At 51.1% G+C, this 27,988-nt stretch overlaps 2 protein-coding genes across 9 annotated transcripts; one reads left to right on the top strand and one right to left on the bottom strand.

Moving 5' to 3' along the window:
* The first annotated feature begins 2,563 nt into the window (after positions 1–2,563).
* On the top strand, positions 2,564–14,439 carry ZNF740 (zinc finger protein 740). 5 transcript variants are annotated; one of them, XR_013830385.1, is made up of 9 exons: positions 2,564–2,821; positions 3,669–3,983; positions 5,948–6,097; positions 6,458–6,547; positions 7,141–7,264; positions 7,564–7,682; positions 9,374–9,433; positions 13,568–13,738; positions 14,312–14,439. XR_013830385.1 is itself a non-coding variant. In XM_079936057.1 (8 exons), exons 2-7 carry the CDS (start codon positions 3,975–3,977, stop codon positions 9,392–9,394), a joined length of 513 nt encoding a protein of 170 aa, XP_079792183.1. In that variant the 5' UTR covers positions 2,564–2,821; positions 3,669–3,974; the 3' UTR covers positions 9,395–9,433; positions 9,585–9,719. The 5 variants fall into 5 exon arrangements, 4 of the variants coding, with proteins under 4 accessions (XP_079792183.1, XP_079792182.1, XP_079792181.1 ...); XM_079936057.1 differs by lacking the exons at positions 13,568–13,738; positions 14,312–14,439 and adding an exon at positions 9,585–9,719; XM_079936056.1 differs by lacking the exons at positions 13,568–13,738; positions 14,312–14,439 and having other exon boundaries at positions 9,374–9,491.
* Positions 12,642–26,560, bottom strand: ITGB7 (integrin subunit beta 7). 4 transcript variants are annotated; one of them, XM_079936050.1, is made up of 15 exons: positions 26,193–26,560; positions 21,895–22,098; positions 19,396–19,597; positions 19,141–19,311; positions 17,951–18,192; positions 17,215–17,373; positions 16,808–16,903; positions 16,578–16,667; positions 15,386–15,538; positions 14,899–15,092; positions 14,323–14,546; positions 13,855–14,074; positions 13,513–13,721; positions 13,037–13,197; positions 12,642–12,759 (listed from the first exon to the last, which is right to left on the bottom strand). In XM_079936050.1, the coding sequence occupies exons 2-15, from the start codon at positions 22,093–22,095 to the stop codon at positions 12,679–12,681; spliced, it is 2,403 nt and encodes an 800-aa protein (XP_079792176.1). In that variant the 5' UTR covers positions 22,096–22,098; positions 26,193–26,560; the 3' UTR covers positions 12,642–12,678. The 4 variants fall into 4 exon arrangements, with proteins under 4 accessions (XP_079792176.1, XP_079792175.1, XP_079792178.1 ...); XM_079936049.1 differs by having other exon boundaries at positions 26,511–26,554; XM_079936052.1 differs by having other exon boundaries at positions 13,513–13,667; positions 26,511–26,531.
* Positions 26,561–27,988: the final 1,428 nt, after the last annotated feature.

Genomic DNA, 27,988 nt, shown 5'->3' with positions numbered 1-27,988 from the left:
TAATGCATAATTTGCAATTTCCTATTAAATTTACGTCTATAATGTAACATTTTTATTGTGAATGAGAACCTTCTATGACATTTTTATGGTTGATTACTGTTCTCATATCTTATTTATATAATTTTTGTTTGTTAATCGTATATCTGGCGATGCTGCTGAACTCACTGGTTTTAGTATCTTGTCAACTGATTCTCTTTGTGGATGGATATATCATGTGAAAATAATGAGTATAAAAATATGAAAATAATAATGACTTTTGAGTGGCCAGTAGCTTTAATAGAATATTAGTTTTGATTGTAAACATTCTTGTCTTGCTCCTATTTTCATAGGAATGTTTCAAATATTTTCCCATAAAGCATAACTTTCACTCTAAGAAAAGTTCAAAGATAAATGAAAAACTAAGAGAAAATATTTTAAAAGCATATGACAAATGAAAAGTTAATATAACATAGAGATTACTACCAATCAATACGAAATAGACAAATGATCTTTTTTTCCTTAACAGGCAAAAGATGTGAACAGGCAGTTTACGAAAACAATTAAAATGGTCAAAAAGCAACAGGAGGGGCTTCCCTGGTGGTGCAGTGGTTGAGAGTCCGCCTGCCGATGCAGGGGACACGGGTTCATGCCCTGGTCCGGGAAGATCCCACATGCCGGCGGAGCGGCTGCGCCCGTGAGCCATGGCCGCTGAGCCTGCACGTCCAGAGCCTGTGCTCCGCAACGGGAGAGGCCACAACAGTGAGAGGCCCGCGTATCGCAAAAAAAAAAAAAAAAAAAAAGCAACAAGAGATGCTCAACTTCACTATTAACGACATGCAACTTAAAATAATGAAATTACTATTTTTCACCTATCAAGTTGGCAACTGTACAAAAATTCATAGCATCCAGTATTGCCAAGGTTGTAGGAAATGGGGACATTCACACATGGCTCTGAGTGTGTAAATTGTTACAAACTTCTGAAATTCAATTTCACAGAATCTATTAAAATTTAAAATGCACATATCCTACCTACGAATCTATCTAGAAAAACAAAAAGAAACTATACTTATACAAAAAAGCTATAAGTAACCTAAATGTTCATCAGGATGGGTCTAGACAAATTAAAATAGTTGGAATACTATGCAACAATTTTTAAAATGTGAAATGACTTAGAAAATGTCTAAAATACACTTGTGTGGTCCATTGTAGGTGCTCAAAAATATGTTTTGGATGAAATAACAAATTTATGAACATAGAAAAAAGCTTGGATGTATATACACCAAACTTGTAAAAGTGACTACCTTCAGGAGCATGGAATAGTAAATGGCAAAATATTTTTTGCCTTTTAATTCTTTTTTTTGGGGGGGAGGGGTACGCGGGGCTCTCACTGCTGTGGCCTCTCCCGTTGCGGAGCACAGGCTCCGGCCGCGCAGGCTCAGCGGCCATGGCTCACGGGCCCAGCCGCTCCGCCGGCATGTGGGATCTTCCCGGACCGGGGCACAGAACCCGCGTCCCCTGCATCGGCAGGCGGACTCTCAACCACTGCACCACCAGGGAAGCCCATGCCTTTTAATTCTTTTGTGCCATGTGGACTTATTAAAATAAGCATGAGCTAATTTTTTTAAATTAAAGATTTATTTCTGATGATCTCGCTCCATTTTATCTGTTCTATGATGATCCTAAGAGCACAAGGATTTGCTGTCAATTACTCAAAAAATGGAGCGCTCAGGGAAATTAAATCTGTGTACAAAAGGTAGCTGGCAATTCTTTCATAAATATTTTTTTTCTTTTGGCATCTCTGTTAATTCTCCTAAACTCACAATCTGACACACCTAAATAGAACCGACATTTCCTTCCATCAAGTGCACTAAATGCATAGCCCATCTTTAGCAGAACCCCTCCCTAAAGTTGGGAATAGAATTTAAAGAAAGGCTCAAGTTTTCCCAATGTAGCCGGTCCCACGGGCACCCTGCATCGCTAAGTCTCCAAAGAGATTACATTCTCCTACTGAGGGGAGTCCTATGGCTTTTTCCAGGCGAGGAGGCCAATGTTAGATTGTGGACGGTCTGGAATAAAGGCGGAAGCGATATAGGGAAATCAGAGGCTTCGGGGTGCGCAGACCATGCCAGGGCATCCGTTCTCAGAGTGGAGTCGAGTGTACTCGGCAGGAGCGTGCAAAAAAAGTTAACTCCCCTCCCAGCTGACGCGGCGGCCCTCAGAATCTGCAGATCTGGGCCTGATGGAAAGGTCGGGTAAAGATGACCTCGACCGAATTACATGAAAAAGTCTGGTACAAAGTATTCTGGCTTTATTTGGGGCTCCAGGCTCAGAAGCGACAGGGAGAACATCTGGGAGGAAGGGAGAGTGATGGCGGTTCTTCAAGGAGTCCTAACCAGCTCACCTGGCAAAACCGCTCAACTAACACTCAGCGTACCAACATTTCAGGGCCCTCGTTCCTTCCCTGAATCAAGATGGCCGCCGGGGCGCGCCCCCTACAACGGCGCAAGCGCCGTACCTCCGATCCTCCCTCTTCCCGTCCTTCCGCGCGCCGGCACCGCCCACTCGCCAGCTGCACTCCCTCGGTGAGCCCTCAGCCTCACCCCCTTTCTGTCTGCCCCCGCCCGTCCAGGGTCGCGAGCCCGGAAGTGGATAATGCTGCTCAGGGGGGAGAGGACGAGGGGGGAAGGAGAAGTGCTTCCGGGGAAACGGGTCCCGGGTTGGTGTTTGTAAACTTGCCTCGGTTCCGGCGGGGGCAGCGGTGGCCACGGGGTTGGCACGGCGTGCTGCGGCCTGGAGGAGGGGCCGCGCGGCCGGGGAGACAGCAGGAGGCCGCGCCTGGCAGGTAGGAGCACGCCCCAGGGAGCGCAGCGTCGTCTGGGCAGACGGCAGCGCTTCAGCAGTTCGCAGGCCGTGGGGCGCCCCGCGGGAAGGGGGAGGGGAGGGGAGGAGGGGCGCGTGGCGAAGGGAGGGCGCTCCCGGAGAGGGGTAGGGGCCGCGCGCACATCACCGTCCGGCCGCGTCACCGGCTGGGCTGAGGGGGCTTGCTCTGAAGGGACGCGGGCGCGAGCACGCACCTTGCGCGCTCCTCGGCTCTCTCCGGGTGCGTGCGGCGGGCGCAGCGGCTGGCTGGCTGGCTGGCTGGCTGGCTGGCTGGCGCGAGGGAGGGAAGATGGGAGGGAATGCACAGAGCTGGGCTTCGCCTCCCTGCCTTCCACCTCCGCAGCGAGTTTACGTACCTTCGGGCTGACTCGGAGAATGCGCACGTGTGGGCTGGCCCGGGCACGTACTGCCGGTTCGATTTCTGCCTGCTGCCCAAGCGCCCAGCGATAGCCCCTGAGCTTTTCTCTACCACACTTCTGGTCGCCTTAATAGAGTGCGAGCTTCGCGGGCCGGCCCACTGTACACAAAAGCCCCAGACGACCTCCGCCCCCTTCTTCCAGTTCTAAGATGGAAAAGCCAAGCCGTTGGCCTGCTGCAGTTCCTCCACCAGAGGCCCCAGTTACTTTTGCTCCTGTTGGCTGCGCGGAGACCAGTTTCAACTCATGACCTAGAAAGAAAACTCTGCTTGACTGATGTCTTCTTTTGGAGTTGCACAGAGAGCGCCTGGCAAAAAAAGAGTTCACCTCACTGCAGGTTGTATGGCCTGAGGATGTTGCACCTAACAGCCCCATCTCCCTTTCTGGTTTCAGGTTTCTGAAACAGATCGTGAACTTCATCTAGAGAATTCAGCTGGAAAACCAAGACTGGAAGACTCTTTTTCTTCAGATAGTAAGCAGGAACCAGGCAGAGACCAGGGATTCTTGGAACATCTATCTTCCTTTTGGAGGACACTAAGTTCTGTTTGAAGACAAAGGCAGTTCAGTATGGCAGCAGGACTGAAGGGACACGAAGGAGCTGTTACAGTGATTTGGTGACAGTTCTTCAAACAACAGTGTCTTAAGAAAAGGTGGATCGAGAAACTCGTGAACTTTTGGGTTGCATTAAGAGAAATCAGCATGGCTCAGGTAAAAAGCTCTCGAGTCCTCCTCCTTCAAGATCACTGGGAGGCGTGTTTGCAGTTTCACTCTTGAATGCTGCCTTAGTCAACATATTGACCAACCCAGTGAGCGAAGCTCTGTATTAAGCACCAGGGGGAGATCTAGAGGAAGGAAAGGAGACAGGCCACAGCCCCTGCCTTCAGGGAGCTTCCAGTCAAATGAAGGAGGTAGGCTATACTGCATCACAGGCCCTGATGGGACATTTGCAAAGCAACATGTACTCAGTTTACACTTGGTACATTAACTGCTGAGGGGCACGAGGGAGTGAACAGTCTGGTGAATGCTTCATTTGTTTTTTTCAACGGGAATTTAGTGAGCTCCTGTTACATGCAAGGCATTGTGCTGGGAATACAAAGATGAATAAAATTGTCCCTGTCCCCAACAAGCTTCCAGGCTAGTTGGGTTGGGGCGGGGGGAGATGAAGAGACACTCTATTGTTTATCTTTATATTCACAACACCTTGCCTAGTGGCTGGCTAGTAGTAGAGACATAGTGAATCTGTTGATTGAAGGAATGTGCAATAATAGAGGTATGTACACTGAAGGAGAGGAATGATCCTTCTGCTTGGATGAAAAAAGTTGAAGCTGGAAGGATGCATAGGATTTTGCTAGATAAACAAGCAGAACAGGGCATTCAGACAAGGAGAACTGCATGGGCAGAGGCTTAGAGACATGGAAGGATGTGGTGATGTTAGGAGTACAGCAGGTAGTTTGCTAGTTAAGGAGGAAAGGATTTAAGTGGGGCCTGGTTAGAGGAATGTGGTAGATAGTGATAGATGGGAACGTTAGGGAAAGGGAGTTGTTTCCTGGGGAAACAAGCAGAGTGACTGAAGGGCCTTTTATGCCTTGCTGAGGAATTAGTCTTTATTCTGTAAGGAATGGGAACTCTCTGAAGAATGCTAAGCAGCAGAGTGACGTCACATCAGTGTATTTGGAAGGTAATTGTCATTGCGGGGATACAGGATGGATTGGAGAGACAGGATGATTTGATAGGTTATTGTAGTTATCTGGGTAGAAAAGCTATATACAGGCAACCCCAGAGCTGCTCCCAGCTTCCTTCCAGGGACCCTCCCCTACCAGTCTCACCAGGATGGCAGCCTGATTACAGTATAATTGGCTTTCTTCCAGCTGCATGCATAGCTTCCTCCTTTCCATGCAGAGTAGGAGCCCTTCAGTTTCTTCTTCCTTTGTTTGCAGCCCACTTCACAGCATCGTGTTCACTCTTGCTTAAGTCATTTTTAAACTGTATGTATAGCAGGGAATGTGAAAAAATATGGATATGCACACATATAAATGGTGGGCCGGGGTGGAGGAGAGAAATTGTATATTCAACTCCAAAATCCTTCCAAGTGTTTTAATTTTTATATCTGTTGTAATTGGCAACATCTAGGGAATTTAAAATCTAAAGGGAGAAATTAATCTAACTTTACTGATAAACATGTTTGTAGGACCCGATAGAATGTACATTTGGCACCAGTGAGGTCTGCCAATCGTAAGTGGGCTCTGTGAAGCTGAGTGTCATCAAGGGAGGAAGAAGGAAGTTCCCCTAGAAATCTCCCGTGTCAGTGGGTCAACAGGAGAGACCCTCATGCCCACACACAAGGCTTAGAAATACTTCAGAGTAATACATAGACACATGCTTTACCCAGCACAGTGCTAATGACAGAAGTGTCAATGACAGAAGTGTCAGTGACATTGATTATTCACTTGGTCTGTATCTAAATGCTGACAGATGACAAAGTGAGTAGTTCCTGGTGAGGTGAGTTAGGGAGGACTCTTGAAGGAAGCAGGGTTTTGTGGTGAGGAGGGACGCTCCCTAGAGAGAAGCAGCATGTTAGTAGCTGGGTGTGAAAGGTAGTTCTTTAGAAGTTGGCAGTCTGTTTTTGCCCTGCCCTGCCAGGTGACCTGACACCTCATCTCCTTTCAACTTAGGCAAGTCTCCTGGCTTGTGAAGGCCTAGCAGGTGTGAGTTTGGTTCCCACTGCAGCCAGCAAGAAGATGATGCTGAGCCAGATTGCCAGCAAGCAGGCCGAGAATGGAGAGCGGGCAGGTAGCCCTGATATGCTGAGGTGCTCGAGTCAGGTACAGCACTTGAGTCCATTGCGGCACCTGGGGGTCGGGTGGCCCGAGCTCTCTGCCAGAAGATGCCCAGCTTTGATTCCTTAGTGCTTCTATTTAGGGAAGTGGGAAAGGGGATCCAGCTGGGGAATGAATGAATGTGGGTATTTTAGAGGATACAGAAAAGGGTACAGAAAAGGAAGGTCTTTTCTGTACAACAGCTCCTTAAAACCAGGGTACTTGGCGAGGAAATGAATGCATACTTTCTCTAAACCTTCGGGGCAGTGATTTACTCTCATTTGTAAGTTGTCTCAAAGCAGCTTTTGGCCTCCTGTCTTGTGTTCTGAGATGGACTATAAATTTAGATTTGATTTGTATTCAAAGAGCCACCGAAAAGACAGCGATAAGTCCCGGAGCCGCAAAGACGATGACAGCTTGGCTGAGGCCTCCCATTCAAAAAAGACTGTTAAAAAGGCAGGTAATGGGGAGTTCCCAGCGGTCCGGCGGTTAGGACTGGGCGCTCTCACTGCCGAGGGCGGTCCCTGGTCAGAGACTAAGATCCCGCAAGCCATGCAGCACGGCCAAAAAAAAAGAAAAGAAAAAGGCAGGTAATGGGGTAACTCCCAAACTGGTCCAGCTTGGGAATAGGGCAGTCCTCCTGTTTCTTCCCTCTCTGGCTCAACCCGGAGCTCTCCCTAGACGTTTTGCTCCCTCATAGCCAGTGAGTGTGTCACCCCGATTCCATCCAGGGACCACTTTGGTAATTGATCTCTGCCCTCTCTGAAACATCCTTGGTAAGGGAAGGAGGGTCAGGGGAGCATGAAATTCTGTGGCAAAGGGGCAGGCCGACTCCCCCTCAGGTCAATTCAGAGTGTTGGGTTTGACGAGGCAGATAGCTTGCACACCCTACCTCCTTCCTTAGAAGGTCTTTTAACTCTAAGGAATATGGGAGATGACAGCATCAGAGAAGTTACTTTGTCCAGCAGTTGGAAATAGACCCAGAGCAGAATGGGGGCAAGAAGAGGGCAGAGGGATAGCCTCATGACATACCTGACTCTTGCCCCCAGGTGGTGGTAGTGGAACAAAATGGTTCTTTTCAAGTAAAGATTCCCAAAAATTTTGTTTGTGAACACTGCTTTGGAGCCTTTAGGAGCAGTTACCACCTCAAGAGGCACATCCTTATTCATACTGGTAAGTCTCTTGCTCACATTCAAAGGGGGAGAATAGTCCATAGTTTGTATTATATTTGCGTGTAGCTCTTGTGGGGTTTATTTTAAGGAGTAAGTATTAGAAATACTAATAGAGAAAGAAAGTAAGTGAATGAGGCAGAGACATTGTATGTATCTAGTGTCACTGAGACCAGCAGCTTTGGGGACCCTTCCCCATTAGGTGTCTGCATATTACTAAAAGATTTCTGGGAAAATACCTGGAATGAGGTCCCTGCCATGTATACCTCCTGATGTTCGCTTCTCTCTCTCCACCTGGGCCAGGTGAGAAGCCATTTGAGTGTGACATATGTGATATGCGCTTCATCCAGAAGTACCACCTGGAGCGTCACAAGCGTGTACACAGTGGGGAAAAGCCTTACCAGTGTGAACGGTGTCATCAGGTAAGCTCACGTGTCATCCATTCACGCCCACACACAGACTTTCTTCCCTAAGAACCAGGGCTTGCCGCCATTCCCTGCCTGACAAGGGGCCACCTAGCATTCCTGGCCATGTTAGAGTTAGTACCTCAGGGTGATGTATATCTCTCTGGCCTTATGTAGCTGATCATGGGTAGGGGCCATTAGAATAATTGTAATAATAATAATAGCATTTCTTGGATACTTACTCTGTGCTAGGCACTGTGAGAGCATATCTGACATTACTTTGTTTAACCTTCACATTAACTCCGTGAGGAAGCTGTGTTGTCCTGATTTCACCCATGGGGAAATTGAGATTTAGAGAGGTTGAGTTTCCCAAGGACACAGCAGATCCGGGACAAGAGACGAACTGAATCGAACTTCAGAGCAGGTGCACTTTGGAGGAAGAGATAAAATCTCTGCCCTGGGAGGTCAATATCTGATCTGTAGAGAATGTAAGAGCCAGGACCAAAATAAGACAAGAACAAGAGATGAGAAACGATAACAACTAACACTTCCTGGATGCTTTGCTGGGTCTCAGGCTTTGCTCCGTGCTCTTAGGTTGAATCTGCAGAACACTAGAATGAAAGCTCCAGGAGCAGAGACCTTGTCCCTCTGGTTCTCCACTCTGTCCTCAGCCCCAAGAACTGTACCTGCCTTGAGATAGATACACAATAAATATGTGATAAACGAAGCAGCCACTCTGTGAGTAGGTACCTTTAGCCCATTTTACAGATGAGTGTACAGATTCAGGGCTGTTAGATAACTTGCCCATGGTCACACGGCTACTAAGCTCTAGGCCAGAATTGAGACTTCGGAGCTTGCGTTCTTAACCACTGTGCACTCATGCCGTCTGTGTACGTGCCAAGGGGGTGTAGAATGGGATGTGTGCCTCTCCTGTGTGGGGAAGGCAGCTCTAGCCAATAGTAACTGAGTTTCTCCTCTCAGGCACTTAACCCTCCCTTTCTTCTCAGTGTTTTTCTCGGACAGATCGATTACTCAGACACAAACGGATGTGCCAAGGGTGCCAGTCCAAGACTTCCGACGGGCAGTTTTCTCTATAGGCGCAAGGGGCCCCGGGTGGTGGGAGTGATCAGAAGATTCTACCGAAGAGCGCACCCCTCTGGTCTGATGGTCCCACCACCACCCCGTCTGTACCTGTCCCCCTCCTGGAGGAGTGGACCCAGGAGACCAGAAGAGTGCATCGGGGACAGCAGGCCCCAGAGCTTCAGCTCTGTAAATAATCTGAGACTATGAGTATCTCGGGGAAGTTCCTTCAGCATTCCTGGGTAGGGAAGCTAGTCCCTGGACCCTTGTCTGAGGTCTTAGGTGGGGACTAAAGGTACAGGACCAAGACTGAAGTGTGGCTCCCACAACCTTGGACTCCAGCTGGCAGCTGAAGTGGAAAAGATCGGGGAGAGGGATTTGTTTGTTCGGTTCTTGTTTTTGTTTATCCAAAAACGATTTCAGCAGGTGCACTGTGGAAACAGGTAATACGGAGGTATAGAGTCCTGGTCAAAGTAGGGACTGTGGCTGGTCCAGCCCTCCCCCAAAATTGAGTTTTTAGTTGCAGTTGATCCTCAATGTTCCACAGCCCTGTACCTCATCTCCTGTTTGAAGGAGAATAGGATCAGGGATGGCAGCTGAGCTTACTTTGGTCTCCTTATACACTGTAGGGACAAAAGGAAGAACAGTGACAGGAGCAGACAAGGGCTGGATCCAAGAAGAGTGGACAGGTACCTCTCATTTCCTTCGGGGAAGAGCAAGAGTTGTGGCCATGGCTGTTGTAATGGCCCATGCCACACTGGTACCTAATGGGGTCAGCTCAAGTGCCTTCTGGAGGAAACTTGGGTGAGAGTGGCCCCTTTCCTTTCTCTCTTTGGGCAGTTGGTCTTGGAGATAGTTTTTGGCTACCTCGCTGATATTGACTCCTAAGCCAGACAGATGTTGAGCAGGAAGTCATGGATGTCAAAGTGGGATCTCTCTCCTTGTGCCCTCTTAGGAGCAACCCAAGACTAGCCCCAAGTTGGGTAACAGCTGTTGAAGAAACGAAAGGAATTTGGTGTCCCCTGACATGACTGTTGGGCAGTGTGAGTTCTTCTCCCTGCCCAAGTCCTATCACTGTATTCAGGTAGAGGAGATGGGGGTCTGGCCTTCAGTCCCAAAGAACAAGGTCTTGGCTTCCTTCTTGATGGCCGTCCCTACCCAACCAAGAACTGCAGGGCGTGGGGATGCTGCGGAGAAAAAACTGAGGAGGAAACCTAACGTAGGTTTTACTCTTAACTGTACTCTTTGCTCCTCTCTGCTCCGAGCCCACCACCCTGTCCACCCCCCAAAAAGCGATCGGGAGTGCGGGGTGTGGGTGTGTGGGTGTGTGTGTGGTATGTGAGTGTTTTTGTATGCTTGGAGATGGCATATTATTGAGCCAAACCCTTCTCTAGCCCTCAGCTCAGGGGAGGATGAGCGTAAAGCAGCCTCTCCTGACCACCTCCCCACCCCAGCAAATCTGAAGGGTGCTTGAGGTCCCAAGAGAAGAACTCAACTTGGGGGACTGGAGGGCTTTGTTTTGGAGGGGTTTTTTAAGATTGATTCCACAGACTGGTGGTTAGGATGTTTCTAACCCAAATCAGGGCTTGTGAATATGAATTTTCTAAAGTGAAATAAAAACCCTCTTCCTGCTAAGGAAAGGATCCTTATGGGAGGTTCTGGGGTTTGGTTGACTCCCAGGTTGTGGCCTGCCCTGACCTGTGGGGATGAGGGGTGAGTAATTATGGAAGAATCATGGAGACTTGACTTGGTGAACCTGACCAAGCTGTCAGTGGGGATCTGAGATGGCAATCTCCAGGAAGTGATTTCATTTCCCAGAAAAATGTAGGCAGTAGCAGCAGCAGACTCCTGGCTGTTACCTATTCTGGAGGAAATGGCGGGGCGGGGGTCTCCATACCTCTGAGGTGTGAGGATTTCAGGGAAAAAGAAAGGAGGCGTGACACCCTTTAGATCTTCCCTGACAGCATCTGAGATCCTGTGGGGGAGACGCTGGGGAATGTGTTTGCTACCTGTGCTCTTCTAGTTCTGTGCTGGCACTCCCATTTAATGTGGTCCAGAAACTAGACCGCGAGTCCTTGGACCTGCCCTTGGTCCCTGCAAGTAGGGCATCTTTCTGCATGTGAGCCAGCCCCCTCCCTGTTAGAGGGCTCTGCTGGGGGCTGGGATTTGTCTAGGATACATTTAGAAAATTCTGTCCTTCCAAACGCGCTTTTGAAAGTGGGAGGCTTTGCTTCCTGTCACCTGCGGCTAATCTGTTTATGGTTGGGGTGAGTTGGGGTATGTGTGGAGAGAATCACACGAGTGATCTGTGCCCCTGAGTGTGCGAATGTGTGTTTAGGTCCAGATGTGCCCTGGCCCTTTGCAGACCTTGGCTTCCTGCCTGGGTGGGTGGGAGAGAGGGAACTTCTAAGCGAATGTGCAAAGAGCCATACCAGAACCACCCCTGCCGAGGACTGGGTGAGGGGAAACACAGGAGCAGGTGGTTAGCTCAGTTGTCCAGGTGCTGTTGTTCTGGGGCCATGGATGTGTGAGGAGAGAGGAGCTGAGAGTCCAAAGGAGCGATTTAGCGCCCAGGGAGCCCAGGAGTCCCACTTACACCCCAGGGAAATCACAGACCAAGACCGCTGCAAAGGCTCCTGGGCCCAATGTTCCACCCCACTGCTGGGTGGGGTCTAGCACTGGAAAGCCGCCTCAGGTGTGTCTGGAGTGAAGGGAGAGGGAGGTAGGGCCGGCTCTCAGAGACCAGGACATGGGATTCAGGGACCTGGGAAAGAGTAGCGCCAGTTCCTAGGTGGGCTCCTGTACCAGGTCCCACCAGCCCTGCCCTTCCCAGCACCCCAAGTCTTTTCCGTCCACCCCCCCCAATAGCCTCTTGTCATCACTTAGCTACTGATTGTGCCCCCATGGCTTGACATTGGAGGGTTAAATGAGGTGTGGAGTCCGCCACAACTTTTAACCCTCTCCCCAGATGTTCTTTGCCTCTATGTGGCCCTGGGGCTTTTATCTTAATCCCTCCTACCCTACCTTTCCTCTCCATCCTCTTTTTTTTTTTTTTAATATACTTATTTTGCTATTGGGGGAGGGGAATATCAAATGAACAAGATCACTTTTAAATGGTAGTTTTTATAAAATGTTATAAACTTGTATCTTTTTACCATTAAAGTGCAGTGTATGTTCCTTCGTGATATATTTAGGATATTTAAATAAAAAGAAAATGGGGCTTTTGTACATACTATCTCCTCTTTGGGAAGAATATCCTTGGGAGAAGCTTTTTCACTGGGGCCGAAGTAGTTTTCTTTTTTTCCACCAAGTGTAACCAACCACCCCACGACTTCCAGCACCCTGTAAGCTCCCCTTTGCAGAGAGCAACAAGTAGAATAAATACAGGATATCAGTTCAGAATAAGGAAAAAAAAAAAACATGCACAGCAGGACAGAATGAGGCCAGACACCAGCAAAGGCAGCGGTTCTCCAAGCATGGTCTCTAGGCCGCCTACGTCAGCATTACTTGAGGATTCAGTAGCCCACCCCAGCCCACTGCTGCTTCTCCCCAGGCAACCCATATCGTGCAGTCTGCTCTGCACTTTAAGTTTGAGAACCTCTCCTTGCCCTCAGGTGGCAGGAGGAGGAATGCACAAGAGCCTTCCTGAGGCCCAGGCTCTACAGCCTGCTCTGGCCTTGGGGTAAAGCAAACTGACACGTGTGCTCTGAGGTAAGACTCTTTATTGTATACGTGGGGGGTAGCCCCCACTTCTGAGGTAGGGAAGCAAGGTTGCCACAGAAGGTAGTCCCCTCTCGGGTGTCACCCTAAGAATGAAGTATGGGTGACCACTCAGCAGTGGATTAGCCCCCTACCAAGCTGCTGACTGCGAGACCCCATGCCCCAATTCCCTCCACGCCAGAGAAGAGCCCTGCAGTGAGTGTCCCTCCCCACTTCAGAGAGCGGCGCCTTCTGCCTCTTGAAAGCGGGGGTTGACAGTAGTCGTGATGGCGCTCTTGTAGAGAGGATTGTTGTCCTGGGGAAAGAAGTCGGAAGTGATGAGGAAAAGTCCCAGGACTCCGATTTTATCTAGTACTAAGAGGCCAGCCTAGAACTTGGGCAGGAGGACCCCAGGAGCTGATGGGAATTAGCAGAGGAACCAGAGTAAGCCCACAGAGGGGGGTAGGCCAGCAGCGGGGCGGCTAAGTAGAACGAGTCAGGGTGGAGGGTGCGACGGTGAGGCAGAAAGCAAAGCCCACCTAACCAGGGGAAGCAAGGAAAACCCCACCCAGTGGGGTAGCGGGCAGCCTCACCTGCTTCCAGTGGAGCTGCTGCTGCTCCTTTTCAAAACGGCTGTATTCTCGGCGGTCGTAGATTTCCACTGAGAGCCGATAAGCCAGGACCAGTCCCAGTCCCACGACCACGATGCCCCCCACACAGCCCAGCACGATGATTTGGGTGTGGTCTGACCCCTCTATGGGAAAGAAACAAGAGAGGGCCTAGGAATTGATCACCAGTTACCCACAGCGTGTCCAGCCTCATCCAGCCTCCCCAGACCTGCCTGTCATTGAAAACAAAGGGAACCTCCACAGGGTCCAAGGTTATCCCAGTGCTCAGGGCCTTAGCCTTGTCCGTTTGGTCCAGCACCTGCACTTCTGCCTGGATTCATTAGCTCCGCTTCAACCCCCAGCCTGACTTCCCATTGTCTTTACCTCCAGAGTTCTGAGGCCCTACCCATTAAACTTCCAGGGCCCCATCTGGCATGTCCACAGCATCCCTGCCCACTTACTTTCTGGGGGTCTCACTCTCAGCATGACCCTGCCTCCGGCTTCATCCTCTGCCAGGAAGAAGAAGAGCTGGTTGTCGTGGGTCCTCTCTTTGCACCAGCCATCATCCAGGATAGGGGCCAAAGCCAGAGTCACGTTGGCATGGGCACACGCCAGGCTGCAATTCACGGCCAGAGGACCAGTCCCAAAGGCGCCACACTCCGCGCAGTCCCTGTCCAGCGGGTGCCAGTAAGTTACCAGCTGGACAGATGTCACCCAAACCACATGCAGAAAGAGCAGGTGGGTGGGAGGGGCTCAAGGAGCCCTGTGCCCCTGTTCCCAAGGCGCAAGGCCTGAGGGCTCACCTGTGTCTCTCGCATGGCGTCTTGCAGCCTGAGCACTGATCACATAGGGCACCGTAATAGCCATCCAAGCACTGGCAGTGGTTGCAGTTGCAGTATCCATGCCCGTTGCACAGCCCTCCCTCGGGACTGACACAGTTGTCTGTGTCCCCGCTGCATTCGCATGCTCTGCCCGTGCGATTGGCGTGACAGTGACACACTCCACATTGGCAGCGGCCAAAGCCTGAGGCAGAGCCACGCGCAGGGTGACAGTCATACTCCCCACAGGCATTGGACATCACGTGCCGCCACAGGCTGCCTAGAGCTGACCTGTCCCTGTGCATCCAGTTCCCTCGCAAGCGTGCCGGGTGCCCTCCAACCCCTACACCAGAATCTCTGATTCCTCCCCTTAGTGCAGAGAAGTTCCCACAGCCTGAACACCCTTGGGGAAGCCACTCTGACCCCGTCCTTCTCCCCAAAGTCTCCAGGTACCTCCACAGAGGATTCCCTCATGTCGCTCACAGCTGGCATCATCACATTCGCACAGACGTCCAGAGCTCTGTCCACTGCAGGTGCAGCGTCCACACTGGCACCGTCCCCTCCCACTGCACAGGGGCCCTGTGCCATTGGGGGCTCGGCACCCAGATTCCAGATCCAAGGAGGACAGCTCAGCCTCAGAGCACTCACAGAGTCGACCCAGGTGGCCAGGGACACAGCTGGGAGGGGAAGGCAGGGGAGGGAAAGGGGAGTCATAGATTTTGACCATGCCTTGACCTGCCTTTCCCAGAATCCTCTAAACCCAAGATCTCAAGATAGTTGGAGAGCCGCCAGCGGCTGACAGGAGGCCAGAATATAATGGAGCACCAAGGAGTATAGAGGGGGTCGGGGGGGTGGTTCTGGTGGAGGGGAGGGTTTGGCATTTCTGAGAAGCTTCAGGAGGTGAAAATCAGGGTGGAGTCTTGGGATGTCTAAGAAAAAGATGTCTAGAGATGCCAGTGGGAGGAGGGAAGGCAAGGGAGGAGGAATACAGGGGAGCCATATAGGTGAAGGGAAGCAGGAGGCCCTCACCTGCACACCCCGCACTGTAGGTGCCCCTTGCCGTCACTGCAGTGAGGAGCCTGGAGCTGGGTGTCACTGCAGTTACAGTCACACAGTGTATGCAACTCCACAGTCAGCTCCTCTGAGAAGCCGCGGGCTCGGAACCTCAGCAGATGGGGCTCTGGGAGGCAGTGGGTAGCTTGGAGAGTAACCAAAAAATTCACCTGAGGACAGGGCAGGCGGAAATCAAACTAAGATCACGTGCACTCCTGTATGTGCACGGGCACACACCAAACACACTGGTCATCCAGAGCCCTACTTCCTAGTAAATGAAGGGATAGGGTCGTGCTAACACCCACCTCCTAGAAACACTCCTGAGCAGGCTGCTCGTTAAAGCGCCTCAGAAAGGATGGGTGGAAGGCCACCCCATGCTTTTTGCTTTGCTTCCTGGGCCTGTCCTCCGTCTCTCCCTGCCTGCTCAATTTCCCACTCCCACCCCCACGCCCTTCCTTCTCACTGTCTGGTTGATTCGGACGTGGTTGCATTGGCCCCTGTCACCAGCCTCATCCTGTCTCTTCTCAGGACCCCCACACTGAGAATCGTAAGAGATGTGGACCCCAGGAGGGAGTAGAGAGCGTTCATGTTCAAGGGTCACAGTGGATGATAGGCTCTGTGGAAAGGGAGAGAGAGTATCCATGTGAAGGCAGGATTCCAACCCCACCTCATGCCCTCTCCAGCTGTTCCAAATCCTGCCAGAAGCCTGCCCTCAGCCCACCTGGGCACTCCTTCCATTCTGCCCAGTCAGGAGGAGTTTCTGCAGGAAGGACCCGTGATAACCTTGAGTGAGAACACAGAATCCAGAGGCTTCTAACGCAGCATTTCAGTGCAGCTGCAGCGAAGGCCTGCTGGGGGCCGGGCTGGCCAGCACTGTAAACATGCAGTGGCTGTGTTTTTCAAACCCCAGATCAGGACACATAACCGGTGTGCATACAAGGTCTAAAGGGCAGATTCTTTCAATTGAGTTTGTCCTGGGAAATTTGATATTGTCTCAGATTTTCTTGCCATGGGTTTGGAACATGGTCCGTCTTATCAAGAAGGCTACAGTCTAGTTGCAGAGATAAGACCTAAACCCAAGAAACCAATTTTTATGGTTCCTTCTACCTGTAAAATTCTATGGTTCCTGTGAAGAGTATCTCCGAATTATTTATAAGCTTAGTGAAGGCAGTCTCCAGATGTCACATTCTTTATGTACAGACTGACTGGGGGACAAGTGCCAGCCGTTCCATCTGTTATCTCTGTGACCTTGGGCAAGTCACTTAGCCTCCCTGTGTCTGTATCCCCATCGATAAAATTGGAACACTAGTTTCCAAGCAGGGGTTTTAGTGGGATAAATAAGACAGCAAACAGTGTGTGTACTCGGGACAGTGCTTGGCATGAAATAAAAGCTCAATCAATGTTAATTCCCTTCCTTGCCCAGAGCAGGGCTCCATGCTCTGCACAAATCAGGCACTTAAGGTTTATGAATGCAAGACTGACTGAGTGAATGAGCTATTAATGACAGCCACATGCAGACTGTAGGTAGGAGCTGTGGAGTGTTACACAAAAAGTGACCATCCCCTTTTAGTTCCGCCACCCCACCTAAGGGTCCCTTTCCATCTTTCCCCAGTGCCCACCCTCCCCCTCCCCCTGCCCCCACGCTGGCCCCTCACATTATAAGCATCCATGATGAGCTGTACCACATTGCTGGAGTCCTCACTCAGCTCCCCCACTGCGGACTTGGGAATCAGCTTACTCAGCTCCTGCAGCGTGAGGAGTTGAGGGAAATGGTGGGTCACAGCTCTAAGGAAATAAGCTTCTGGGGGTCTGGAAGGAGAATGGGCCTGTGAGGGAAGTGAGAAAGGCTGGGAGTGGGAGGGTTTGGCATTCAGACAACTCTCACCTGGTAGACAGGCAGTGTGGCACCGGTGACAGCAAAGATGGGCTGGATGTTTGCCGCAGAGAGGGCCTGGGCTACCTGACCCACGGAGGGGTAGTCCTGGAGCAGGGAGTCAGGACAAGGTGAGCACCCCAAGTCCCCCTCACAACACGCAAGGTACCCTCAACCCAGGAAATCCAGGGTTCCACCAGCTAGAAGAGCCCTGGAGGCTTGGCAAGGAGGAGGGAAGGGCCAGGGAGTGGAGTGACTTGGGTTTGTCTGAGCAGTGGGGGGACGTGGAGAGGAGGAACTTCTGGGGAAGATGGCAGGGTGGTCATCACCCATAAGGACAGTGAGGTTGGAGGGTGGGTTCCTGGGAGGAGAGGAGGTGTGGCTCTGCTGGAGCGGGGCAGGTGAGGGTGGCAACTCACAAACTCTGGGCTGCGACTGTAGAGGCCATTGCTGTCCAAGTGGCAGTGCCCGTCGCTGGGCATGAAAATGCCACCTAACTTGCCATCCCCAGCTGTGTGGAATGTGTCATCTGAAGTGAACACCAGTAGCCGGGACACATTTCTCCAGCCAATCTGCTCCTGGAGTGGGGTTGGGGGGTAGGCTGTGCACTTGGGCATGGATGGCCCTTGAGCCACCCCCGCCTGCTGTAGGAGCAAGGATTTGGCCAGCCTTGTTCTGGTCAGTTTGTCCAGCCCCCTGTCTCCAGCTCCCTGCTTCTCCCCAGCCCTTCAAACAGGGTTGCTGCTAGTGGAGGCCGTCTTGTGAATTAGAAAAACACGCCTTGGACTTCCCTGGCGCTCCAGTGGTTAAGACTTTGCCTTCCAGTGCAGGGGGGTGCAGGTTCCATCCCTGGTTGGGGAGCTAAGATCCCACATGCCTCGTGGCCAAAAAACCAAAACATAAAGCAGAAGCAATATTGTAACAAATTCAAAAAAGACTTTAAAAACAGTCCACATCAAAAAAAAAAAAAGGAAAACATGCCTCTTCCTCAAGACATTTTACTCCAATCCACCAGCAAATTGTCAAAATAGATATGCAAACTACAGAGACTATAATACAAAGACCACCCCCTAGAATTGTGAACTGCATAACCATTGGTGGCCATCTTGGCCCCAAGCAGCCCTTCAGACTCAGGGCCCTTCCCCGCCCCCTCACCTGGCAGAGGGCAGCCTGCAGAATGGCATCAAAGCCACCTTCAGGCGAGTCCAGGTTGCCGGACACGCTCTGGCGTCCCACCTCCCGTTCGAAGGCCTTAGCATCCCGGGTGAGGGGTAGCACATGGTGAAAGCTAAAGGGCGGCTGGCAGCGCTCCAGTCGGGTGGGGCAGGGGTGGCGAAGCTTGGAGGGCACTGTGCTCACGAAGGGCAGCACCATTTTGTCCACGAAGGAACCAAAGCCTGGGAGGAGGAGTCATGAAGACAGTGGCAGAAGTCACTGGACAGCAACAGGATGCAGGACGGGGGGGGGGGGGGGGGGGGGGGGGGGCGGGGGGGGCACTGCTGAGGACTCAGGAGGGGAGTCCCTGGGAAGTGGGGGGTGGGGGGGACAGTCATAGCGGAGGTGATGGGAGAGGGTGCTCCTAGAGGGCCGGGACCCAGGACCCAGCAGGGGCAAAGGGGTGAGAGCACATGTTCAGGGAAGTGGAGGATAGAGATGAGGGCACAGCAGTGGGCAGGCAGGGGGTTGGTTAAAGCTGGGGAAGAATGGACGCGTGTGCGGTGTAGCAGCAGCATAAGATGAAGGAGGGGATCTAGAACAGGAGAGGGATGAGTGCAGAATGCAGAATGTACAGCAGGGATAATGGCATTTAGACCTTGTCCAGGAGACACGGGCCTGAGAAGTGGCACCAGGGCAGTGTCCAGGTGGGTGCGTCTAGGGCACTGTCTGACCCTGGGAGCTGTCTGAACACAGTCTCTCCAAACTGAAGGCCTCAGTTACCCTTCCAGTAAAATGAGGGGTCCTATTGGACAGTCTCTCAAACCCCCTCTAGCTCTGACCTAGAAGATAGATGTCTTTGGGGAGAGATGTCAGGAACCCGTGGCCTGGCCAGGTCCATTAAAAACCGGGAGAGGGCACAGTGAATATTCTGCCCCTTCATTTCTATGCCCCACATAACCGGCTGGCAAAAAAAACTCAGGGCAGCTACTCACCTGAGTCTCCCTGCTCTTCCCTTGAGAGCATACTTTCACTTAAGTAAACCCTTGCCTTACTTTCTTGAAAAAAACAAAAAAACGGGAGAGAGCAGGTGGGGCCCTTGTGTGCCCTAGACATTGGCAGAAGCTAGGGTGGCGGTTGGTTAGAGGCAGAGGGCCGGCAGGTGCGGGGCAGGGCTCCGCTGGGCTCACCAATGCGCACGGAGTGGGTGACTTCCTGCAACCTCACCAGCAGCGCGTGCCCAAGCTGGCGCACGCGCTCCAGGTCGTCCTTCATGGAGTAGCTCAGGTCCATAAGGTAGTACAGGTCCACAGGGTATCCCTCGGCTCGAAGGAAGCGGACCCGGAGCTGCTGGGGCTCTCCTGGGGGTGGAGGTAGTGGGGAGGTCGGTGGGGCGCGGTGGAATCCCAGCCCCGGGCCCGGCGGCCCACCACCCCCTAACTCACCTGGCCGCAGCGTGACCCGGACCCGCTGTGGTGCCAGCTGGGTGGCCCCCTCGCCGCGGGTGCCCTGGCTGAGCGGCTCGTCCTGCAGCACCTCCTGCCGGCCGCGGGGCTCCTCCAGCTCCTCCGGGGGGCAGCCCCGGGCCAGCAGCTCCTCTCGAAGGGCACAGCGCCGCACCTCCGCCTCCCCGGACGCCGTGAAGTTCTGCGCCGCAAGGGGAAGCGCGTCGGGACCCTAGTCCCCTGGACCCCTCAGCCCTGCTCCCAGAACCACCCTGGCATCCCGGCCACTTCCAAGCCCTCCCCTGTCAGGCAACTCTCTGGGCCCCCCCCCCGCCCCGATTCCCTCCCCTCCCTTCCACAGCTACCCTTTTTTTTGTTTGTTTGTTTTTTGCGGTACGCGGGCCTCTCACTGTTGTGGCCTCTCCCGTTGCGGAGCAAGAGGCTCCGGACGCACAGGCTCAGCGTCCATGGCTCACAGGCCCAGCCGCTCCGCGGCATGTGGGATCTTCCCGGACCGAGGCACGAACCCATGTCCCCTGCATCGGCAGGCGGACTCTCAACCACTGCGCCACCAGGGAAGCCCCCACAGCTACCCTTGAACGCCGTCCTTTCTTCCTTGTCAGACCCCACTTCCTACAGCACCGCTCCTTTTCCTACCCTTACCTGGATGCCCCCTTTCCCCAGACACCCTACCTCTCCACTCCCCCAGTGCCACAGACTTCCGGTTGAGATCTCAGGGACCTCACTGCCATTAAAAAAGGAGGAGCCTGACCTCCCAGTCCAACCTCCCCTGAATGCTCAGGCCAAAATGGGAAGGGGGTCAGACTAAGACCCACAGTCCCTGGGAAGGGGAAGGATAGGGACAGGAGAGAACCCCCCGCTCCCCCTCAATGTGTCTGGTACCCCTGGCACTGGCTGGGAAGCCACAGGGGAAGGAAATGGTTAGAGTGGCTTCTCAGCTGAGCCGGGTGCCAGCCTCTGGTCGGGGGATTGGAGGAGACAGACATATACCCAGCTGTCCCAAGAGTCCCTGCCTGGCACCTCTGGCCTCTGCCTCCCACTGACTCTGAGTCTTCCCCTTCCCGGCCTCCCAGATTCACTATGTGCCTTTCCCCTGGACCCACTCAGTTTTGTAGCTCGGCCTCCTAGTGACTGTGCCCTCATTTCTTATCTCATCTAACTCTCCATCTTCCTGTGAGAGAGACAGTTCTGCCCCACCCTCCAGTTCAGGCGCCCCTCGTGCTCTGCTACACCATGAGCCCTGTCTCTTTAAGGCATAAACAAAAGAACAGCCTGGGGCTTCCTTGGTGGCACGGTGGTTGACAGTCCGCCTGGCCTGCCGATGCAGGGGACACGGGTTTGTGCCCCGGTCCGGGAAGATCCCACATGCCGCGGAGCGACTGGGCCCATGAGCCATGGCCGCTGAGCCTGCGCGTCCGGAGCCTGTGCGAGAGGCCACAACAGTGAGAGGCCCGCGTACGGAAAAAAAAAAAAGAACAGCCTGGGACTTCCCTGGTGGTCAAGACTCCCTGCTTCCAATGGAGGGGGTGGCACTGGTTTGATCCCTGGTCGGGGAGCTAAGATCCCACATGCATTGCATGGCCAAAAATAAATTAATTAATTAAAGTTTCCCAAAAAATTAAAAAAAAAAAAAACAGTCTTGTTTGACCAGCCAGGGAGACACCCTCTCCGCAGCATCCTTCTTGTCACTTAGGTAGCTCAAGCCTTTCCCCCAAAGCCCACAGGCTTCCAGCTCCTTCCTTTCTACCCTCCCAGTCACAGGCTGCTACATACCTAGGAACATGCCCCCCCCCCAACACAGATCCAGAGACCCAGTCACATACTTTCTGCAGTGGACTGACCCCCAACATGATGATATTTGGAGATGGGGCCTTTGAGAAGGAATTAGGATTAGATGAGGTCATGAGGGTAGAACCCTCATGATGGGATTAGATCCCTATAAGAAGAGACACCAGAGAGCTTGTCCGCAGCCCAACTGCAAGCCAGAAAGAGAGTTATCACCAGGAACTGAATCAGCTACCACCTTGATCTTGGATTTCACATCCTCCAGAACTGTGAGAAATAAATTTCTGTTGCTTAAGCCCCCTAGTCCGTGGTATTTTGCTATGACAGCCCAAGCTGACAAATACACGTTCTCACATGTACACCCACAAAAGATCCCTCTCCCTAGACACAAGCGTGAGTTCCAGCAGGAACATTTGCTTCCTCCAAATTTATGGTCACAAGTCTTCTCCACATATACACAAATACATAGATACAGACATAAACATACATGCGCAGGAACCTCGAGTGCACGTGTATGCACACACACACACACACACACGATCACAGACAGGAGTCCTATGTGCACAAACTCAGTCACACACAGAACTACAGAGTGCACCCAGAAAGTCACACACGTACCCACACAATCACACTCGTGTATCCAGGCTGTACACACACATACACTCGGTTCAAAGGCCACAGGCCCATCTTTACCAGTTGCTTGCACCATGCACAGCTCGGGTGTGAGAGGATGCACTTTTGACAGGAGGGAGCTGGCTGGCAGGACCCTGGTAGGGACAGCCCAGGATCCCCCCATTCGGTGGTCTCCTGTGGGGATGAGCTCTTGACGTCCAGTTCACTTTCACCTCTGCTCAGGGCCAGCAGGAAAACAAGGACCATTGACAAAGCCACCATGGTCTGTAATAGGATATAAAGGGGGACATGTGGGTCCTCAGCGAGGGCCCCCAAGCTCTCAGCCCTCTAAACTTAGCCTGTGGTCGTCCCTCTCAAAACTCTACCCCAACTCTTTATCTGTCCCCATAGTTTCACTTCCCCCTGTGGATTCAGCAGTTTCTTCAAAATGGCAGGAAGGGGCAGATCCCAGGCTAGGGTAGGAGCCTTGGAAAAGACCCAACCCTCCTGCATGCAGACTTCATGAGGCCGGAGTGGGCAAAATAGCCTAACTAAGAGTCTGGAGAGTGGACCTGGAGGCACTAAGGTCTGCACGCAGGTCTGTTCACCAAGATTCCAAGCCATAGTGGAAAGAGAACCAAACAGGAAACAGACCAAGTCTGGTCCTGCCTCAGTCACTCACTGGCTGGTGTCAAGTCAGATTTTCTCTCTGAGCCTTAGTTTCCACAACCGTAAAGTAAGGGAGTTGAAAAAATAATCTGACAGCCCTTCTAGCTTTCATAACCTTGGATTCTAAAGGAAGAGGGTCAGGGGCTCTAAATAAGGGGGAAAAGTCAGGGATTAGGAATGAGAGGAAATGAAGCTGGAGCAGATGAGGGAGTACATGCAAGAGGCAGGAAAAGTCAGCTGTAATTAACTGACATGGTAGCAAGAGGAATAAAGATTAGACCATAAGAAGAACTGTCTAAAGGTCTGGGATAATGGAGGAAGGAAGGCCAGGTTTGATAAAAATTTCTCTTTCCTGTACATTGCACAAAGGGAATCTAGGTTAAAAATTTGAATAGGCAATTTATTACCATGCTTCAAAAGTCAAAAAGTTAAATCCCAATGGCCGTTTTTATAGAAATGGAAAATCCTAAAATTCTAAAATTCACATGGAATTGCATGAATAGCCAAAACAATCTTGAAAAAGAACAAAGTCGGAGGACTCACACTTCTCACTTTGAAAACTTACTACAAAGCCCCAATAATCAAGACAGTGTGGTGTTGGCATAAGGATAGGCAAATAGATCAATGGAATAGAACTGAGAGTTCAGAAATAAATCCATCCCTTATGGTCAGTTGATTTTCAACAAAGATGCCAAACCATTCAATACAGAAAGAATAGTCTTCAACAAATGGTACTGGGATGACTGGATATCCACATGTAAGAGAATGAAGTTGGACTCCTACCTCACAACATATACAAAAATTAACTGAAAATGGACCAAAGACCTAAGTATAAGTTCTTAAAACTATGAAACTCTTAGAAGAAAATATAGGGATAAATCATCATGATTTTGGACTTGACAATGGATTCTTAGCTATGACATCAAAAGCACAAGCAATGAAGGAAAAAATAGATAAATTGGACTTCATCAAAATTTAAAACTTTTATGCATTAAAGGACGCTATCAAGAGAGTGATAAGACAGGCCACAGGATGGGAGAAAATATTTTCAAATCACATATCTGTTAAGTGTTCAGAATATATTAAAGAACTCTAACAACAACAAAGAGAAAAACAACCCAGTTTTAAAATGTGCAAAGGACTTCGATGTTTCTTTAAAGAAGATAGACAAGTGACTAACCACAGATAAAAAGATGCTCAAAACGATTAGTCATCAGGGGAATGCAAATCAAAACCACGAGATACCACTTCACACCCACTAGAATGGCTGTAATAAAAAAAAATAGAAAATAAGTGTTGAGGACGTGGAGAAAATGGAGCCTTCATACGTTATTGGTGGGAATGTAAAACGGTACAACTGTGGAAGACAGTTTGTTGATTCTTCAAGAAGTTAAAACACAGAATCACCCTAGCACTTGACAATTCCACCCCTAAGGATATCCCTAAAAGAATTGAAGACGGGTGTTTAAACAAACACAAACTTGTGCAATACTGTTCATCGCAGTACCATTCACAGTAGCTAAAAGGTAGAAACAACCCAAATGCCCATCACCTGATCAATGGATGAATAAAATGTGGTATATCCATACAATGAAATATTATTTGGCCATAAAAAGGAATGAAGGACTGATACATGCTACAGCGTTGATGAACCTTGAAAACATTATGTTAAATGAACAAAGGCAGTCATGAACAACCACATATTGTACAACTCCATTGATATGAAATAGCCCGCCTAGACAACTCCATAGAGACAGAAAGTAGCCTAGTGGTTGCCAGGGGTTGGGGAGGAGGGGCGGATGGGGAGTGACTGCTTAATGGGCAGTTTCCTTTTGGAGTGAAGAAAAAGTTCTGGAACTAGATAGCGGTCACGGTTGCACAACACTGTGAATGTACTTAATGCCCCTGAATTGTAACCTAAAATGGTTAAAATTATAAATTTGATGTGTATTTTCCCACAATTTAAAAAACCAAAAAGTTAAGATGATAGAAATCTCCCACTCCTATCCCCCATCCACCCCAGTTTCCACACTTAACTTCAAATAAATAACCATCATTTATTATTATCTTTTGTTGCCTATAATCTTTCTAGAGACTTTTAGTGTATATACAGACTAACATGAACACATATATACTCTTCAAATGATAGAATCAAACAATAGAATTCAACAAATGCTAGAATACTTTACACCCAGTTTTGCATCTTACTTGGTTGGACTAGTTTTCTTGGAGTTCCTGCAACCCAAGAAAATAAAGAACTCCCTTGTTCATTTTTACAGCTATATAGATTTCCATCGCATGGATATGTCATGTTGTATTTAGTCTCTTGTAATGGGAATTTATGTTGTTTCTAATTGTTCACTATTATAAACAACGCTGCAGTGAAAATTCATGGATTTATCATTTCACGTGTGCATGTTGTAGGATAAACCCCTGGAAGAGGATTTGTAGGGTTAATAAATAGGTATCATTTGTAATGCTGGTGAGTAGTGCCAACATAACCGACATGAGCTCCTGAAGGGCTGTGCCCGTTCACGTCCCCATCGACAGTGCATTTGAAAGGCCAGCTAACTCCTTGTCGGGAAGCATCTGCATCCTTCTCAGCCTGGGCCCAGACTTGGTACCAGATGATCTGCACGGGCTGTGGCGAAGGGGTGTGGTGCCAAGTTGCTGACCTCCCCCGTCTTGCTCCCCACCACCTGTGACCTCAGGCGTAGTAGATATATATTTAACAGAGCCTCCACCCTCCCGTGAGAGGCTAGCCCAGGGCTCAGCCTCAGCGTAACCTCAGCCTTGTTGGCTCTGCACGCCTGTGGTTGGCGAGGCTGGGGATGCTGCAGCCCAGTTTTGACTCATCTCTCACAGGTGGGGCTCCGGGCCACACTGTCCCCCAGGATAAGAAAGTCCCAGAGAGTTCAAAGGAGTCACTCATCTCCCCTAAAGGGGGCCCTTGGACTCCCCCCCCAACCCCCTTCTCCCCTCCCCAGGATACGTGACCTGCCACCTGCTTCTCTTAATCTGTCTCTCCCTTTCTCTGTCTCCCCTTCCTAGTCAGAGATCTGATTCCATCTTGCAGCTACTTTTCTCTTCTCCACTTCTTCACAGTTCTTTGTTTTACTTCCTTTCCCACTCTGATCCTAACCGTAGAATGGCAGAATCTTCTATTTCAACCCCCTCTTTTTACAGGTGGAAACCTGAATCCCAGAGTGGTGAGTGACTTGCCCAAGGTCCCCCAGCGAACTACAGCAGAGCAGGGACTGACACAGGCCAGGCCTCCCGCTTTGTTGCTTTCCTCCCCTCCAACCCGGGCACCATCTTCATGGAAAGTTGTGCCTTCTCCCCACCAGCCCCAATGGGCTCTATCTGATCCCCTTTCTCTTTCCTTCTGGCCTTCCTGTATCTTCGCTTCTTTCCCTCTGGGGTTATCCATTCTCCTGGACTTAATTCTGACTCCAATACATACCCCACTGCCCCCTGAGCAGCTGAGAAAGAGAGCATCTCCCCAACCCATCCAGATCTCCCAAGTCAGGAGGAACCCTCTGCTGCCCACTCAGTGTCACAAGGAGGGGACAGAACTGAGCCGCTGAGCCACAGTCTTCCAGGAGTGTGGGATCTGTGGCCAAGGTACCAACCGGGAGGAGGCCCGAGCTGAGCACAAGGCATCAGGCAGCAGGGATGGCAGCTGGGGAGTAATATTGGGAGAAACTTACCTCGTCATAATCCGTAACACACAGCCGGCAAGCAAATGATAGCACTCATGCACCCCCTACCTCCTTTTTCTCTCTCCAGTCCCACTCTTGGGAAACCAACACAAGAGGGATGGGTGGGGGGAGGGAGGGCTTGTGAGACTGGAGGAGGAAACAGGAACAGGAGATCTTGGGAATGCAGAGAGGTCTTCAGAGCCTTTCTCAAGACTCAGCTGAACCCTGGGTGTCTTCAGGTCAGAGCCCTCTTCCCAGGAGGTTAGGACCAGGTGGGGCCTGGGCGGGTAGGAGAGGAGGCAGGAGAGCTGCTGCCCTGGTACTCACAGGTGCGTGCGGAGCAGCCCTTCCTCCCTCCGGTGGTAGCAGCAGCCTTTGTGTACTGATCTGGGAGGCTGCAGAGGAGGAAGTGACACGCCCCAGGGTGGGGGAGACTTGGGGCTGGTGGGGGTGACTGACCTAGGAGAAGGTGGAGCAGATAAGGGTGAAATTGGGCCAAGGGAGTTGATGATACAGGGTTCTGGACGAAGGAAGCAAGGAAGCTCATCTGTTGAGCACCCATTAGGTACTGGATGTATCATAATGTTACAATTCATTCTCACAGCAGCAACCTCATGACATAGGTGTTAACCTCCCTCCAGCCCCCTAATTTTACAGATATAGAGGCTTAGAAGTACAAAGTATTTTGCCCGAGGTCACATAGTTAGCAACTAGATGGTCTGGATTTAAATCCAGGTCTGCCTGCCTCCCAGATTGATGTTCTATTTTCTCATATAGGAACATGACAGGAAGGAAGAAATATGGAGGCAATAAGTACTGTCGGAGGGGGAAATTAGTGACTATTGTTCATTCTGAAAACCTGGTGCCCACTGTCTTACAGTGTGTGCTTAACTACACGGGCTCTGGAGCCAAACTGCCCAAGTTCAAATCCTAGCTCTGTCACTTACTGGTAGTGGGACCCCAGGTAAATTACTTACCCTTCCTGTGGCTGTTTTTTCATCTGTCAAGTGGAACTCATAGCATTATTGTGAGAATTAGGTGAGATTATTCGTATCAGTTGCTTAGAGGAGAACATGGCACTTACTAAGGGCTCGATAAGAGAGAGAATCGGTGGATGAGAAGTAATGGGGGTGGGAGGCTTTGAAAAATTCAAGGACCAGGCAGCTGGGAAGTCGGAGAGACAGGCACAGGGCCAGGCTCGGAGAATGAAGTTGGGGGGCCAAGGAGCCAAATGGTGCCGGGGCCCGGGACGTGGGTGGAGGAGGCGAACTGCGCAAAGCTGAGCACGGGCATGGCAGCTGGAGCCAGGCAAGGACGAGGCTGCAGGGAAAAGAGGCTGAGGCCCACACTTGACCACAGGGAGTTTTGAGAAGGAACTGGATGTGACGTCTGTTCACAGGTCTGTCTCCTCCACCGGCAAGGGACTGACTGAGGCCGCAGGGTCCGTCTCCTAGCAGGTGTTCAGTGAACATCAGATGGGTCGTAGGAGGAGCAACTAGGGAGAAGGGCGTCCTCCTCTGGGTGGGCTCCAGCCACTGGCTCAGACCTCTTGCCCTTCCCCCACAACCAGGGTTGCCATGGCAATGACCCCTCCTTCCCCACAGGCCCTGTGGTTTCCTCTAGAGTTTCTTTCACTTTCTTCTTCTGCTTTCCCCCCTCTCCTCTCCTGCACCACTCCCACATCCTCAACCTCTCTCTCCCACATGCACCGGTCGGGTCATCGGTGAAGACAGCCAGGCGCAGGTAGGCAAGGCACTGTCCCAGGGAAGAAGGTGGGTGGGGGTGGGTGTTAATGGGGAGTCACA

The sequence above is a fragment of the Stenella coeruleoalba genome (genome assembly GCF_951394435.1).
Source record: "Stenella coeruleoalba genome assembly, chromosome: 11".
Lineage (NCBI taxonomy): Eukaryota > Metazoa > Chordata > Mammalia > Artiodactyla > Delphinidae > Stenella > Stenella coeruleoalba.
This window is presented reverse-complemented; position numbering and strand designations above follow the sequence as displayed.

What these genes read in the sequence shown, in the direction of transcription:
- ITGB7 (XM_079936050.1), bottom strand. Translation starts at nt 22,095, where the DNA reads ATGGTGGCTTTGTCAATGGTCCTTGTTTTCCTGCTGGCCCTGAGCAGA. An exon ending in TGAGGGAATCCTCTGTGGAG is followed by an intron (nt 14,075 to 14,322) that starts GTACCTGGAGAC and finishes GCTCTGCCTCAG; the next exon opens with GCTTTGGCCGCTGCCAATGT. An exon ending in GAGAGTGAGACCCCCAGAAA is followed by an intron (nt 13,198 to 13,512) that starts GTAAGTGGGCAG and finishes TCTTTCCCATAG; the next exon opens with AGGGGTCAGACCACACCCAA.
- ZNF740 (XM_079936055.1), top strand. An exon ending in GCACATCCTTATTCATACTG is followed by an intron (nt 7,265 to 7,563) that starts GTAAGTCTCTTG and finishes CACCTGGGCCAG; the next exon opens with GTGAGAAGCCATTTGAGTGT. An exon ending in AGTGTGAACGGTGTCATCAG is followed by an intron (nt 7,683 to 8,671) that starts GTAAGCTCACGT and finishes CTTTCTTCTCAG; the next exon opens with TGTTTTTCTCGGACAGATCG.